At 36.4% G+C, this 18,108-nt stretch overlaps 1 protein-coding gene across 1 annotated transcript in view; it reads left to right on the top strand.

Moving 5' to 3' along the window:
• arhgef12b (Rho guanine nucleotide exchange factor 12b) overlaps positions 1-18,108 on the top strand; it is a 44,821-nt gene that overhangs the window by 8,295 nt on the left and 18,418 nt on the right. The window contains 10 exon segments of the mRNA XM_014968020.2: positions 7,514-7,558; positions 7,560-7,585; positions 8,928-9,026; positions 9,113-9,162; positions 10,050-10,107; positions 10,841-11,091; positions 12,921-13,025; positions 13,664-13,789; positions 17,338-17,436; positions 17,520-17,630. Coding sequence (XP_014823506.2) covers positions 7,514-7,558; positions 7,560-7,585; positions 8,928-9,026; positions 9,113-9,162; positions 10,050-10,107; positions 10,841-11,091; positions 12,921-13,025; positions 13,664-13,789; positions 17,338-17,436; positions 17,520-17,630 — 970 coding nt within the window.

Here is an 18,108-nt window from a genome sequence, read left to right as displayed (position 1 = left end):
CCCTGTCAGGTCTTCACATTTTGCCCGATTTAGTATTTCTGTTTGGGTCACACTGCTTCTAAAAACAGCCCAAAAACTTAACAAAAAAAAACACCCAGTTGGGTTCTGGCTATAAGTTAATGTTTGAATTTTAAAAACCTCTGGAATGCAACATCACAAATCAGCAGCTGCCTAGGAACCCCAGTGAAGCTCAGCCAGTTCCCTAGCAACCCAAGCTGCGCTCCAGCATGTTTGGTTAGCTGTTTTACCTCTGTATGTGCTATACAATGACTGCCTGAAAAGACAAGTGTTTTTTGTGATTTACCATTTAAAAACCACTTGCTACATTCTTGTTGGATGTGTAGGGGGCTCCATGTCTGCTTTTCAAAGCAAAAGTGGAGTGCGCAAACAGATAATTTTGAAAATTGTTTGCGCAGTTATCTGTAAATAGATAATTGCCCATCTGTTCATAGTCGCACATGTAAGTGTAAATGCTGAGTTGGGGGGCGTGGCCAACAGCATCTTATTTGGATTTAAAGTGGCGGAGGCCCTAAAATGGCTCATTCTGAAAGGAGCTCAAAATAGGCAGAACTAAAATGTCATTATCTAAGAATGATTTAGTTAAAAAAAATAATTAGCATGTTTTTATTGCCCATAGAACTATCCTAACTTGTTCAAGGAAGCATAATAGGTCTCCTTTAATCATATTTTCCCAATTGAGTAAGCTGTGTTTTTGTGATATTTAACAGTGATCATACATATTTGTTCACAAATCCAGAGTTGTTATAGTGTGTTTATAGAGCGATTGCAGTGGTTTTTGTGTTGTTACAATCAAATGGGTAAACAGCAAGTGCTATGTGACAAAATCCTAGTATGCATGTACATTTAATGTCTGTGTGGACATCTGATGATGACTATGTCTGAAGTTACTGAGGTTACATTTAATCTGATTACAGATCCTTTTTATGTGTGACTTAAATGACAAATCTGAAGCAATTACCAAATATAAATTCCCTTAGTCATGCACTTCACTAATTTGACATTTAATGTGGCAGAAATAAATCCGTTGTTTAAAGAAGTCTTGTTTTTAGTGTGACTCATTCAGTGTAGAAGATCCAGGAAACATGTGAGAGAAGGCATTTTGGTCAAATGTAAACTTTTTGTTGTTTTCTTTGGTCTGCTTTTGGGAGTTGGGGCTACCTGGGTGCTGAGTGCTTCATTGTAACATCATTGTAACATCTTCGAAATTCTAGATTACAAAGTAGCACGCACACACTCAAATAGTCATACAAATAGTCTAAAATCTGAAACTCATGCATTATTAATGTAACAACTTTGATGCCTCATGCAAACCTGATTTATTAAAGTCAGTCAAGCAATTAGGATATCGTTTCCAGATATCCTTTAGGTAAAGCAGCCAGTGAACACATAAGAGAAAAGCTATGCCAATCAGAGCCAAGTGAAAAGAATGATGCTCCTGGATTGGGTGCTTTGCAAACATCAGCCAATAGTGGGCCAAGTAGTATTGCGCTTAAGTATTACAGATTCAGAAGTTGCATTTTCTTTCAGATATTTTAGATTTGCTGTTCAGAAAAAGTGAATATTTTGTAAATAGAAAGTGGGTCCACTGTTCTCTAGTCAGTGAAGGTTTGAGTCCTTTAATGTCTGAGTCAACACCTTGTGTCTCTGAGCTGAACCTGCTGGGACACCACTGCTCTTCCTGGGATACTCTGGGAAGCTGTAATGAAATTACTGCATGAAGTGAAATAAATAAAACGCATCAATCCTCCCTGATGTGTTCCTGCAGCAAGACGTCAGTGAGGAGGGAGAGAGACGGAGTCAGATTGAATCTATAATCCTATTTTTCATTCAAAGGCAGCCAGACATGCTCAGAGGATCTTTGTTTTTTAAAGCACCCCCCTCCTCATGACAGGAAGTGGTGACATCACAGCTGAAAAATGTCCATAAGGGTCATCAGATCTGCTCCCTTCCTGAATAACTCAGAGTGAACACAGTGCAACTTCTGTTTTCTTTTTGTTTTTACCTTTGAAATGATCAAACACCAGCTCTTCATGCATTGAGCATGATTATCTAGGATTTACAGCTTCTCTATGAGGTTATAGCTGAGTTCACAAGCTTATATTGAATTTAGATGCTCATAGTGGTAGCTGCATCATGTCAGATGGTAGAGTTAACATGTCAACATTCATTTTGGGAAGCTCTAATAATCAACCTCATTGTTAATTTATAACCAGCTGTTAATAATTTGGACCGTCACGGTCTTTAGGGAAAGCCCTGAGTTTGACTCAAGAATGGAAATAAAGGGAAACAACTTTATCCACTTTGAATATTTATCATCAGAAAATGGAACAAGTACAGTGCAGTGGCAAATGCACCAATGTGTTGGTTTCAGCCAACGTTCCCAAAATGGTGACACAGTTATTTGTAAGTGTTGGAGACAGCTTCAGCTGATTCTGCTGTAACAACTTTGCACCAACAGAGATACTCTTCCTTTTATTCTTCAAAATAAGATTCTCAAATAAGATTTCTTGCTTGAAGCACTCTCCTACACATCCAGCACTGATGTCATAATAGCAGTGTCGGCCACATGACTGTTGCCTTGCTATACAAGTTCCATAGAAAATGAATGGAGAGGAACATTTCTCAGTGAGCAAAATTACTTTCTTTAAACTTTTCTGAATGTAAAAACCTGGAAAACTGAGAATCTTTACACACGTTTGGTTTGAGATAAAACATTTTCTGAAAATATGGATACAGTCCGAGTTTTCGACATGGGTGTTATGGGCAGTTGCCCAGCGTGGCATCAGACAAAGGTGGAGCACCCAAAAACCAGAAAACAAAATATAGCTTACCTGTCAGTTGTCCCCTGAACAAATTTGCTACTACTTGTATGCATTTGTAGAGGAGTAATTTTCTCTTAGTTGCTGTTGAGTATTGAGAGACAACATTTCTGCTGTAATTAAACCCAGATAATGCTCAATTTTAAGTGGTTGGAGGGCAGCAAAAAGAGGCAGCATTCCTGCATGAACCACAACTGCGTACATATTCATATTTCAAGCTTACAGAGTTTGATTTGATTAAACTGATTACATTTTTTAATCGATTAACTGTAAAGTCTTAAACTCTAAATATGTGTTAAAAACAACATAAAAAATAAATTAAAGAAACACATGGTCCTTCGCATCCAAATCACATTTTCATATGAAAAATTCACTTGTGGAAAATATGGGAAGGTTAGAAGGCACTAATGTATTGTGATGCATTAGAACGACTAAAACTGCACAAGAAGTCAAAACAAAGGAAATGAGCACACTTGACTACAGCGACATGATTCCATTAACTTATATGTTTTTAAATAACTTTTGGTGAGATGACTGTTGCTTTTTATGACACAATGCAGCTGAGTATTTGTTCTATGGCATTTAAAAACCTGCATGACTGCTTCTGCTGCGTATTATGTCGCTAGTATAACTGAAACCTGAGTGGACAATCCATAATTAGACAACAATCAAACCAGGCAGCTGCAGTTTGCAACAAAAACACAATAAAACAACAGTTCCTACTTAATTTAGAAGCCTTTGTTGTTAAATGTCATGACTGAAATTACAATCTGTGAAGATTTAAGGTCACTGGAAGGAGAAAAATAAACGAGAGAAAGCTGGCAAACAGAAAAACCAACCAATGTTGAACGTGAAGAAATTGCTTAAGAATAAACAGAAGTAATCTAAGTAAGTTTGTCATATTACGACTTGAGATGGGGCTCAATTAAAATGTTTAATCAAGTTAATTGCATGGTCTGTAAACAATGAATTACATTTCTATTGAAAACCATGTATATATTTTTATTTAACCTTTATTTTACTAGCATAAAAAGCCAATTGAGATTAAAAACCTTTTTTTTAAAGTGGATCCTTGATAAAATAGGCAAAATGTTCAATTAAAAAACCAATTTTGCTGCTAAATTATTGAATAAATAAACATATGAGCTCAACAACAAATATATTTATTGTTTTTAATCTGTTATTCAGGCTTTTCAACCATCAAATGATGCAAAGTGCCTTCAGTCACATTCCATTTAAATTATTAAATTAAAAATATCCGTTCCAATGAAACTCATTTGACAGATTAAAAGAACCTTTTGAAAACTGACAAACTTTAAGCAGGTTTCAAACATACATTATTGAGGCTTTATTTCTGTATTAATGTTTTTTTTATTGGTCAGATGTAATATTTTAATTAAAATGTTATGTTTTTTTAAGTATGTGGACTGTAGGAAAACATCCCCATAGCATGACGTTACCGCCACTGTGTTTCATGGTGAGAACTACGTTCAGGATGAAATTAAAAATCACATCAAGGCAGATTACTGCTACATGCTAGTTAGCCGGCTGCTGAAGGCAACTAGTTGCAACAGATTTCATTTAGGGTCTTCAGAGTTTGTGAAAATACTTTTGCCCTGTAGTTCTGCCTGAAGAAAAAAATGTTAATTCTTTTTAACTTTAAAGCGGTCAATTATGATTTTATCAAACCAGTTTAAAGCTTCCTGGTTGTAACTTTCCAACATTAAATGGCAACCAATACATTTCATAAAATCACGGTGATATTATGTGATTAACTCAATTGGAACAAATCTGGACATTTTGATGGTTATTATGTTTGAGAAAAATGTCCTAAAGATTCAAGGATAAATCCTTCATTCAGTCTGGAACTTGGATAATTACGAACTTTAAGTTATATTCCTGGTGCCAGTCTGTAGCTGTATCTGCTGGTCTTGATTCTCTTTGCTTGTTTTCTGCCTCGGATGCCAAAAATACCAAACCATTCCTCTGGGATGATAACAGGGAAGGACGGCTGGAGAGCTGGAAGTCCAACAAGCTAAATCTAAGAACATTCATTAAGTAAACGGGGCAGAATTCACATGAATGTTAATTTTTACAGTAAACTTAAGTTAAATTTAAATGAAGTTTTTTTTTTTTTTATTCTGTTTGTCTGCAAGTTTGTGTTTTTGTTTGTTTTTGTATTTCTTAGGGAGTAGTTGAACATTTCTGAGTTTATTTGTTCTTCTACATGCAAGGGTAAGAGATATTAGGGCCCTGTGTTTCATTAATATCCTTTGACGTTATTCCCAACAGACGAACAACCACATTACATGTCTGGTATTTATGCCTAATGTCTGTACGCTGTGAGCACTTGAAATCAAAGTCGAAATTCTTGTTTAGGGACACAGTTTTGGCCTATAAAGCTGATTCTGAAAAAGTCCATAGTTTCTGACCAAATAACAACAAAAAAAGACCTAAAAAACATGACTGGTTGTTTTGGATGTTTAGTGCAATTATTCAAAAAATAAAAAACATCTGAAAAACTGCTAAAACTGGCATTTGTTATTAGATCACTAATATAGTGCAGTGATCCGATAGTAATATCTGTATCGGTCCTGATATTGAAAAACTTCTAGATTGGGTATCGGTGGCTATGTGTTGATCCAGGAGGGCAGATCTATCCTGTCTTTGTGCTCTTAGTGACATCATGCTTCATTATTTATTTTACATTATATTTAGAATTCCCAATTACACTTTTTGAACCACTTGCTAAAAGGTTTGTTGCAGTTTATTTTTGCAATTTTGACCAAGCTAGTCAAGCTATTGTCTTTGTCAGTGTCAGTTTCTTATTTATTTTGCAGTGGCTGAACAAGTTATGTTGGTCTTACATGTTTGATCAAGCTTGTAAAGCTGTCGATCTATTTAACTGTGGTGTACTGGTGCAGAGTTATACATTTGTAATTCAGTACATTTACGTCTGTGTTTAAAAACAGAAATGTTTTAAATCAATTCAGTACTGTTTATCTGTATTGGATTGGTATCCGGTAAACCTCAGATATTGGTATCGGAAGTGATAAAAAGTGGAATGCCCCCTAAAGTTGGTTCTTTGTTATGTTTTTACCAAAGTTATCAAAAACCTCTTACGGCTCCGGACCTGCAGATTGCGGACCCTGTAATAGATGAATGGATGAATCTGGAAGCTTCCTTCATGTCTTGGACGCTGCTCCACTATAGCCGCCACCCACTGAGCAGGATGTCGTCTGTCCTTTTATCTGCATCTCTTATCAGCTTCTGATCTTCTCCAGCCATAGCAAGGAGCCTCTCTTGAGTTTTAAGGTCACCACCTTTTTATTCCCCGAACCAACATGAGCTTGGTTCGGCCTATGATTGCGAGGCTAAAATCCAGACTAAACATTTGCTTAATGTTTAGTCTAATCACAAAACAAAATCATTCTAATTCCCTGAATCTGTTGTTTCAACATTTTGTTCATTCCCTCCACTTTCCTGCATTCAGACAGGATCCTTCACTCTGCAAGCTTTGTTAAAATTTCCACAGCATAGCCCTTGGCCTTCCCTCACAAACACCTCCTTCCCCTCCGTTTTATTTTGCAGCCTTCTCCCATGTTCAGGAAGCTGAAGCCGTGCCAAAAACCCTGGTCGCTGTTTCCGGGAATCTGTCCCACAAAGTCTCCGTATAGTAAGCAGGCTCTGACGTGGGAGCCATTGTTTAAAGTCCAGGGCCCCCATTGTCCAGGGAGGAGCTGCTGGACAAACAAAATCCCCCCCCTCCTTTTGGAACGAGACACAGCAGCAGCAAAGGGGAATGAGGAGAGAAGGAGCCTCTGCTAATAATAAATGAACCTCCACCTTTAAATTCTCACAAAGGTTAAGTCAGTTAAACAACAAATTAGACGAGCATGGAGATGGTTTAGGTCCTTGTTAGTGTAATTAAGGTTTTATCAAGTAATTCAAACAGGAAATCATAGTATGCTATTTTGTAGGGCTGAAATGATTAATCTGTGTAATTGTGACAAACCAATTGTTAAAATAATTGTTACTTAATGTAATAATCTATGAATCGTTAAATGAGTATACAGACTCTAAAGCAGACCATTTGTTGAAAGAACAACACACAGAGTACTAATTAAGCTAAAGCTGTTTTAGAAAATATATTCATGACACAGAAAAATCTTTGTAAATCTGTTCTGCTAAGAATTATTCAAAACTTTAAAAATGTGTAAATATTGTGTTGTTTTCTGCAGTACCTATACAGATTATAAAACTAGTGTTTTATGGGAACTTCATTTCAAGATATAGCATGCATTTAAATTGTTACTGTAATACTGTTTAATGTGTCTCTAATTACATCATTTAAAAGATAGAAAGGTTGAGCTCACTTTCAATGTAGGGTGGATGAAGTGCAATAAGGTTCTAATTTCTTGGAAACACTTGGAAACAGATTTTTAACAGCATAATCAAATCAACAAACCAAACCCAGTGCAGTGCAGTGTAAAAGTGAACCACAACAGCTGAAAATGTAATGAATGTTGTGATTCTGGTCCCCAATCAAACCGAGTCCACTGGACTATCAGGTGTGAAAACAGCCTTAATTTGGGAAAAAAAATTAGAACATCGTTTCTGTCATTGATTTTTTTTTCTCTCTCTCTTTCTCATCTGTCTTCTTTTCTTCACAGGACCCAGAGCATTCTCACAGACAAAAACACAAAGAATGGGAAATCCTCTTAAACACGAGTTTGACCCAACAGGTGAGACACAAATATATCTCTGTACTCTACTTTAACGGCTCACTTTAAAGAACTGGCTCATTGCACTCTTCCCACTGTCTCTTTAGTTTGAATAATGAAATGAATAATCTGTCAGTATTTGACTGTGAGGCTGTTGTGCAGATGTGCAGAGACGCTGTAAGTGTTGGCCCCGTTGTTAGGGTGGTTGCCTGGGTTACGGGGTTGACATTAATCCTTCCTGCCCTTTTGTTCACCCTGAAGTCTTGAGGCTTCTCATGGAGTCCAGAAGACAACCAATTATCCACTCAGCTCTCACAGGAGTCTGTATAACTGAAATCCTTCAGTTGCTCTAGTTTGTCTAAATAATATTTTCTTAATCATTATATTGTAGATTTAAGGAAGTTTAGACATTTGCTTTTTATCAGCAGACTTGTAAATGTTTAGAGCAGGGGTGTCCAAACGTCCTGTCACATGGGCCAAAATTGTCAGCTCAGAAGTTCTCACAGATGAAAAAAAATATTATTTTTGAAAACTAAATGGGAAAGAGATCATAGATCCCAAAATTCAAATGGTTTTTGCAGCTTTCTGGATCAACTGAAGGTCTTCTAGGCAGATCTGTGAAGGCACTGTTGCAGTAATCATCCATCCATCCATCCATCCATCCATCCATCCATCCATCCATCCATCCATCCATCCATCCATCCATCCATCCATCCATCCATCCATCCATCCATCCATCCATCCATCCATCCATCCATCCATCCATCCATTTTCTTTACACCCTTGTCCCTTAGTGGGGTCGGGAGTGGTGCTGGTGCCTGTCTCCAGCTAACGTTCCAGGCGAGATTGCAGTAATCAATTTGACTAAAGATAAATACTTGGATAAGTTTCTCTAGTCCTAACAAGAAGTTGGCCTTTTATGCAGGTAATAAAAGGCGACTTTGCAATCTTTTTTATATGTCTTTGACGGTTCAGGTTTGAATGTAAAATAAGTTTATTTTCTTTTTAGAGAAATAAGAATAGGACATTTAGCTTATCCACATAGGCAGCTGCAAGTTTAAGTCTACCTTGAAGGTGTTCATTTTTGAGCAAACTTCTTTCTTCAGTGCATGTCGGTGTGATTGATCCTCGGTGGCTCTTGTTGCTGCTCTTTCTGAAGCTCTGTTTGTTTCAGGCTGTTGATTTGTCATTTCCTGCAGAGTTTTTTTTTTTTCTAATCGGTAACACCATCAGACCACAGGGACAAAAAAACCAGGGATCTCAGCTACATACAGGATGGATTTTTTTAATTTATAATTTAATTTTAGAGGCTTTTGTAGCATTTGTTCCAATTTTTTTTATTCATTTGTCGTAAAAATGGCAGGTCTGGTCCAGCGCTGTGTGATTATCCAAAGAGATAAAAATGGCTTTGGTCTGACAGTTAGTGGAGACAACCCTGTATTTGTGCAGCTGGTGAAGGAAGGTAAGGCTGGAAGAGATGTAGACAAACATTATTACAGCACATTTATAAAAGCAGCGTCTCTCACTTTGCTTGTTTTTCTGATGCAGATGGAGCTGCAATGAGAGCCGGTGTCCAAACAGGAGACCGGATCATTAAGGTGGGCGTCATGCGTCACTTTAAGCCATTTTCCTTCTCCAAGTTCTAAAAAGGGTTTTTCCTCCCCAGCCATCATGGATAGATGATTTTAGAAAACCCAAGTAAACTATTTACATTGTATGTGTCAAAATAGGCTTCAATCAAATTAGGCATTTCAGATAGTTATTAATGTTGTTTTGTTTAATTTCTATTTCATTTGTTTGCAGCTTATCTAAAATACTGAAATACAGTTAGAAACCAAATAAATTAGCATTAGCTTGTATTAACGTTGTTAGCCTAACAAAGGACTGTTTTCACTTTTCCACCATTTTGTGCTTTTACCTTTTAATGAATTCACCAATTTTAAGTAAACTCTGTTTATAAGTTAGTGTCCAAACATAATACAATCATTACTGTTAGTTTCATGGATTTTATTTATTTATTTATTTTTTCTTGATATTTCAGCCCAGTAACAACTTGTTTAAAATGCTGAAAGTAAGTTAGAAATTAGCATTTTTTTCTTTCTTTCTTTAAATTAAACTTTTTATGAACCTACCTGAGCTCTGTTTTTCAAAACACTTTTTTGTTAAAATCTAAATGTTGCCTCATTTGATTCAATTGTTTTTGCTAATCAAAGTCAGAGACTTTGATTAACTTTGAGGCAGGTTATTTTATTCAACAGGTTGCATAAATAATTGATTTCCACCTCAAATGATGTCACTTTGGACAAGAATGGAGGAACAAAACAGCCTCATTGTCCAGGCTTTTTTATTCCATTGATATGCTTAATGCTAAAATCTATAGCGTGTCTTTATTTGATTTATGTGTAATTGCATCAATAATGCATCTGCATGCACATCAGAGTCAGCACTTTTAGAAATTAATTCTTAGTTTTTCCTTTTTCAACAGGTTAACGGGACTTTAGTTACTCGTTCAAACCACAAAGAGGTTGTGAAGTTAATAAAATGTAAGTATACGTCTCCTATTAGTGAATTTTCTTGCAAGTAAATTATAAACTTGCTAGAAATGTGGTTAAAGAAACAGTTATGATTTGATAACTGGCTTGTGTTATGTTATATAAACTTGATTCTATTGTTTATTATTTATCCTGTTATTTCCCTTCTATGATGACCCTTCAAGAAAAATACAGAAGAGGATTAGGGCCACTGAAAAAATAAAGAATTCTGACTTTTAACTGGTTTATGCACTATTTAAGTCTTAATACTCAAGTCTACCAAATCAATTTGAGACAGGCTTTCACCAACAAAATAATTGACATATTCCTAAGAATGTTGTTATTTATTTAGATTTTGACATATATTGACACAGAATTGGAATTCTGAGATTAAAGTCAGAATTCCAGAACAAAAACCCTAACTCAAAGTTAGAATTTTTATTTTTTTATTTTTTGTTTTGGTGGCCCTAATCCACTTCCATAGAAAAACTATTCTTAGAAATAAGTCAATCAAACAAACAGATCCAGTTATTTCTTAGTATGATGCTAAATATTCAGTTGCGTCTGAGAAGTTCAAATATATTTAAGCATGTAGAAAACCTTCAGCACCTTGCAGCTATCTAAACCACTTTATGTGATACGATATAGACACTGTTCATTTTAAATGTGCAGCAAGTTACATATACTTCTTTTAGCCATTTAACTGTTAAAGGTTTAATCAGATGTTTTCCTCACTGTCTCTCAGCGGGTTCCTATGTAGCGCTGACGGTGCTAGGGAGGCCTCCAGGCCTTTCCCAAATGCCCCTGGAGGAGACGCAGGAGCAGGAAGAACATGAAGAAGTCAGCATGCCTCTTCCTCTTTCAACCCCCAACTCACCTGCACTGTCCGGCGCAGAGCGGAGCAGCTTTTTGAGTGGGAGCCCCCAGAACCACAATAACCGCACTCTGTCTGATGGTGTAAAACCACAGACCAGAGTACCCAGAGACAGTACTCAGGTTGATATGGACTTAGTTTTATCTCAATATTTGGTTGCACTATTGTGACAATGATAAACGTGACAATAAGAACTATTTATTAGATCTGTTTTAGGTAACTGTATGACTGTAGCTGCATTTCCGTTCACCATATAATTGTGCAAATTGGAATTATGAAAATGAATTTGCTTGATGCAAATATGGCAATTTAAACAAAAAAACAAACAAAAAAACAACATATTTTTCGATAAAAAGTTTTTGCACTAGGATGAGGTTTGGCTGCATCAAAATTAGTGTATGTCATAAAACCTTTTTTCACATCACACAAGTCATGTGATCAACAACTAGATGTTACTGCTGGCAGAAAAGACGAAGAAAACGACAGAAAGTCGCTGGAGGATGATGGCATGGCATGTTTTTAAATGACTTATTGCTTGAACAAACCTAGTCATGTGTGATTTTATTTGTGCTAAAATACATATTTTCCAAAAAGTTATTCAAGTAAATGCAACTGAGTAAATGTAACAGAGTTACTATCCAACTCTGCTACAAACCTACTGCACTGTTATTACTCAATGAAGTTGCTGTCACCCAACTAAGCTACAGTTACAACCAAGGGCGTAGGTTCGGTCTAAGTTTTGGTGGGGACCTTGACAACCTTGACAACCCCCGGCAGCACAGTGAAATGCCCAAGAGCACCGAACATTTTTGAGAAGAGGGGGGAAACCACATTGGCTTAATAACCCCCTCCCCCCAACCATAACCATATCATACATCTTATACAACCAGATACAGTCATACTCAGCAGATCAGTTCAAGAACACTTTACTTTTTCCTTTACAAAATTCAGCAAATGTTACAAGTAAGATCAAAAGAAATCCTCTGGATACTCCCTGGTCACTGGCACTCACACTGACTGCCTCCTATAGAGCAAACAAAGCGTAACCTGGTTTGTATTCACACTAGCTTAAATTAATTTAAGACTAACACTTCAAATGCCATATTTACTGAGATAATTTCACAGTATATTTCATATCTGAGAACTAACACCTCACCTGGAGCCCTGAAGCTCCAGCCACCTCTCCATCGTTCTGCTCTGCCCCTTGCTCTGCTGTCTGAGCATCCTATGTGAAAAAATATTACATAATTAACAGACCTATTCTACCTCACATTCAGTGCTGACCTTACTAAACACCGGACTTTACAACAAATGCGTTGCGTGATAGATATCTAACTTATGGGTCCACTCACTGTACTTACAGCCGACGTAGCGAAATAACTTCTAATGTCTGTCCTTTTCTTTTTTGGTGGCGACATGGTCTCGGAGACTCAGAAGGAGACGCGTGTGCCCAGCTAGCCGCCGCCTTTTGCAGCTAATCAAAGAACGTCCGACGATTCAACTGACTCCCCCTCCCCCCACCCCCCGACAGCACCGTTCCGACACGGTCTCGGAGGCTCATAATTAATGTCAAACTAAGAAGCTTCCTTTCCGCGCACCGCCTGTTGCTGCTAATCAAAGATCGTAGATCCACGTTCTTTGAGCCAATATGGCAAAAATTGGTCGGGACTTTTTCATATCCCGTGAATATTGGTCGGGACATGTCCCTACCGTCCCTACCCAAACCTACGCCCATGGTTACAACTGAATAATATAGTTGACCTATCATGAACGAAATGAAACAGAAATAGAACAACTTATAAAGTTGTAAAGACTGAAAAAAAGCAACTGTCTGTATCTAAATTAAATAAAATAAATTCTGGAGAGAGAGTGAATTTCAGGCAACAAATGACAACACATATTTGACATTAGTGGAGGTTGTTGCTTCACCTGAGACTCGTTGATGTTTCAGGACGGGACCATAGGGTCCAGGATTCGTGATGAAGACGAGCGAGATGATGGGACTCTCCTGAAGGAACAGACCGGTGAAGAAGTGCCGCCAACCAACAGCAGTGCTGTAAGTACAGCTTTTAACTGGAAATAAGTCAGTAACATATTCTAGTATGTAAATATAAGCCTGTCCCAATAAATAAGCAATTAATCAATTAATGGCATGATAAATAAAAATGAGCTTAATAATTTTCATTCTGAGTAGTAATTTTTGAAGGAGAATTTTGTTTTTATGGTTTTGTTTGTGTGTGGTTTTTATTTCCGTTTTATTTATTGTTTGATATTTAAAATGTCTTTCATCAAGTGATTTCTTGATTAAATAAAATGTAAAAAATGCTTTTTGTATATATTAACATTCTCTTTCTTGCTCTGCACTGAAGTATTTTATGGACAAAGTTCAGAGGCACATTGGTGATTCAATCTCTGCTACAGATTTAAAGCGTGACTTTTTTAAAAGGTGCCTCTGCTGGCCGAGAACTAATGTTAGTCACAAGCTGTAGTTGAAGCCCCTCTGAAGCGAAACACTGCTTACACAAACTCCTTTATCATAAAAAACCTTTTATTACTGCATCTAAAAATAGCGAAGAAATGGTCCTACTTAGCAATCTCTGGGGGATTTCCCAGTATTCAGCACCAGACTAAACAATCACTTGGGTTCAGCTCTTGTGTTTTTTACGTGTGGTGATACATGTGTGTGTGCATTAGACACACAGTACTCCCGTTCCAGAGGCGTCTGGAAAAAGAGAGTCGCCACTTCAGAGTCCAGACGTTAGCCGACAGGATGACCTGAATTTCTGCTCGTCCCCTGACACTGAAGACGCTCCTGACACTGTAAGATTTACTCAGACACACCTACATACACACATTTCCCATCTCCTTCTCCATCTTAACCCAATTCTGAGTTTAAAAATAAAACTTTGAAAATACATGTTCAGTATTACTGAGAATCTTCTTAAGGGTGAGTTGCAAGTGAGGGAATTCAACAACAGTTGGAGTATATATTTTTTTAATTTTACAAAATTCACATTTTGCAATTTATTTCCCCATTTGGATCTCTACTGCATCTAAAAACATCCCAAGTGCTTAAAAAACTACCCAGCTCTGTTTTGTAATGTTTATTGGCGTCTGGAAAATGAGCCGTTTCAAAAACCTTCCACATTTAATATAAAAAATTAGCAGGCACTGTCCGCCATCTAGCAACCTCAGCAAAGCACTTCCCATTACCTAGCAACCCAGTGGAACTCACCCCGTTACCTAGCAACCCACGCTGAGTTCCACAACATTTGGTCAGCAGGTCCTACCACTGCATGAGCTTACACATACTGATGGGTGCTGGAAAAGACAAGTATTTTGTTGATGACTTACCATCCAGAAACCACTTGCTGCATTCTTGTTGTTTGTGCAGGAGGCTCCACGCCTGCTTTTCAAAGATGTACGGTTATATAAATGCTCATCAGTTTGCAGCCATTTTCACTTGCAAGTGTAAATGTTGAGGTTGCAGGTGTGGCCACTAACAGCTTATTTAGATGTCAGGGAATCTGAGGATTAATACATGATTGATTAATGTCTCCCAACGTAAAAATAAAAAAACTTAAATGTCATTTCTGTCCATGTTTTTTGTCACTCATTTCAGAAAGTGAAATTCATCTATAAATAGGTTCATGACGTCTTTATTTAATACAGTTTTTATGATTGCGACTTAGAGATAATAAAAATTCTAAATTTTATGTCTCAGAACATTTTAATATTGCGAAAAGTTATAACATACTCATTGAAAGTTGAGTGGATGGAAAAAAGTGGAAGGTGCAACAGATATGGCTTATTAATTGGGGTTTATGGAAAACCACTAGTAACAAATAACTACACCTGTGATAAAGAATGTAATATAAATACACCATGTTATTATAGGATTGGTGGACTTGCCATTTTTAGTTGGCTCCTTGTATGCAATCTAACATTAACAATTAAAAAAGAAAATGTGACAGTAATTCTTCAATCTTTTGAGTATCATTTTTAGCAGATATTTGTACATTAATTTAGTGTTGTGTGCTTTATTGAGTAGTATAATATACTTCTTTCTGCTGTGGTACTCATAAAAGTAATATTATTTAAACATTCAGCTTAATGTTACAACAATTAGAACTTTAGATAGTTTGGTTGCCGACTAATTCTTCAATTTAGGAATGTAAATTACTGACATCTACAGAAAGATGTGCAACATACTGTATGGCCGTTTGAGAAAGGCAGAAGAAAGTCAGATAGAGTTAGATGATGGCCATTAGTACAGACTGCATATAAACATCAGGAAACTGAAAGTTCCCATAAAATCTCCAGGGAAGTACTATTTGCTTCTGCATATTTACACACTTCCTGTAAAAGCAGGACCTAGGGAGCCTACTCCCCTTCCGAAAAGCCCACAGCGTGCCCTAATTAGTCAGCTCCAGTGAAGTGATCAAACACTGCCTAGCTCCAAAAGAAACAGCAACTCTGCTCTGCAAGGCTACAGCTCAAACATCAGCAGCAACAATTAGGAGCAGAGATTAGTGGGATAAGAGTGATTCAGACTGATGCTTAATCATTTTCCTGGGTTTGCCCTGGCAACAATACATAATCACACAAAAACAGTAGTTTGGGTGGCCAGTACACCTAAAGGTCTGAAAGTTTAAATTCTGGAACTCTCCTTACTTATTTGTCTTTTAGGGAAAAAAACTTATAACAATAAAAGATAAGAAAAACCTGAACCAAAAAATTGTGCTGCTGAAAGTCACTCATTGTCTTAAACTGTAAACCACTGAAGATTCTGAATTTGACATGAAAGTTTTATGAAGACATTAAAACTTGTTTTTTCTACTTCAAATGAAATAACACAAACTAGCTGAGTTTTGGTTAGCAAAAACATTATAAGTCCTCACATCTTGTTCACATGTTAGTCCCACAAAATTTACATGCTAGATTCCTGATATTTTACTGTACATTTCTGGAAAACTACTGTTATGTAATCTTTTGGTAAGTAACTTGCAAGCTATTGATAATTTCTATCAATTAATGTATGTATTCTTTGAAAGTCACCACAAAATTCTGGAACATAACCTTCAAGTTATGGGATAGTAAGTAGAATGCAACCTCAATGTCCTGGAATGTAACCTGTAAATGTCATGAAGTTACCTGTTAGTCCCTGGTAAATTTGGTAAAAAAAAATAAAAATAAAAAAAAACCTGTAAGTGCCTAAGGTTTACAGAATGTAGTCTGTGTTTTCCAGATATCCTCAGAATCCATTCATTATTATGATGGCCTATAAAATAAAGCTTTTAGTCCTAGAAGGAACCCTATGTATTGTGGAAAAGTGACTAGAAGGTGACCTATTAGTTCAGAATGTAACTTGCAAGTTTAGCTAACACACTGGACTGTAACATGTAAGTTCTGGAAAGTAACTTTAATGTTTTGAGAAAATAATTTGGATTTGACCTGTGAATTCAGAATGTAACTAGCAAGTTCAGCAAACATTCTAAGTTTGTACATAAAAATAAGTAAAAAGTAACCTTTTAGTTTAGAATATAGCTTGCAAGTTATTCAAAGGTTCTGGAATATAACGCATAAGTTTTGGAAAGTAGCTTGTAAGTTATGTGAAAGGAACTAGGATGTAGCCATGAAGTTCAAAACACAATTTGAGTGAACATTCTAGAATATAACCATGAAGTTCTGGAAAGTAATTTGTAAATTATAAGAACATAAGTAGAATGTAACATTTTAGTTCAGAATGTAACTTGCAAGTTCTGCAAATGACCTGGAATATAACATGTGTGCAGTTCTGGAAAGTAACTTGTTAGTTAAAGGAAAGTAACTAAGATGTAATATTTAAGGCCAAAATGTAACTTGCACGTTCAGCAAAAATTCTGGATAGTATCTTGTAAGTTATGAGAAAGTAACTACAATCTGTTAGTTTAGAAAATGTCCTACAAATTCTGTGCGCATACTGGAAAGTAATTTACAATACCAGGGAATGTGAAATATAAGTAACCTGCTAGGAGAAAAACAACTGTTGTCGTTCCAGAAATAGAACCATGTACTTGGCCTTTGTAGAATTAAAACTGGTTCAAGATCGAAAACTTGCAGTTTGATGAGAGTAACCTGTAAGATCAATGGATGCATTTTCAAGTTCCAGGAAATTGTTGGAAAGTTACCACTGTATTTCAGAAAGTGAGTGACCTACAATATTCAGAAAAAAGTTGTGGAAAGTAACCTAAAAATTCCACAAAGAAACCTTTAAGTTGTTGTATAATGCAACCTTCTTGTGCCCATTGTTTTTGAATGTCTTGTTTTTGTGTGTGTGTGTGTTTACAATATTTAACCCAGCATTTCTTCTTGAATCTGTCAATTAGGACTCCAGTCCTCATTCTTCTGTGGCAAGCCCTCCATACACCCTAAACCCCCAGATAATTGGAGCGGAGGACGACTACTTTGACTATCAACAAGAACAGGTAAAGTTTTAACAACCTGTTTTTACGTTTCACAGAAAATGAACCACATGATGCTAATCTGATGAATATATTTCTGTCCTCAGATTAACGGCGAGTGCAGCTGTTTTCAGAGTATTGACTTGCTTAAGTCTCGACCGGCTCATCTGGCTGTCTTCCTCCATCATGTGGTGTCCCAGTTCGAGGCTGCTCCTCTGGTACGTTCATAAACACAGATCACTGCCTTACCTATTATTTGACAGTGCAGTTATTTACTCAGAATATTGACAATAATATTAATAATTGATTATAAAATTAAGCCATACAGAGGTAGAACATTAAATGGTAATTCATCCGACAAATGTATGATTTAGAAAAACTTTTCTTAAGAATAATCTAATGATTTTCTCCATGCCAACAAATTTCAAAACCTTAAACTTTAATTTCTCAAAGCCTTTCTGAATTGAAAAGGAAAGAGAAATGATAATGTTAATTCTCTGTAGCTTCTTGGTGTTTTATATTGAATATCTTGCATTATTTTCCAAAGACCTTCTAAGGAACTTGATGAAGAATTTGCAATGTTTGTTTGTAAACTTCTAAGTTTCCATCCACATGCTGATCACCAATAAATGACTAAATAAGTTCATATATGAATATATGTGATAATTTAATAAGACTAAAAATAAATACTGTGCA

The sequence above is a fragment of the Poecilia mexicana genome, unplaced genomic scaffold, assembly GCF_051168715.1.
Source record: "Poecilia mexicana isolate PSO_F unplaced genomic scaffold, ASM5116871v1 scaffold_14, whole genome shotgun sequence".
Classification (NCBI taxonomy): domain Eukaryota; kingdom Metazoa; phylum Chordata; class Actinopteri; order Cyprinodontiformes; family Poeciliidae; genus Poecilia; species Poecilia mexicana.
This window is presented reverse-complemented; position numbering and strand designations above follow the sequence as displayed.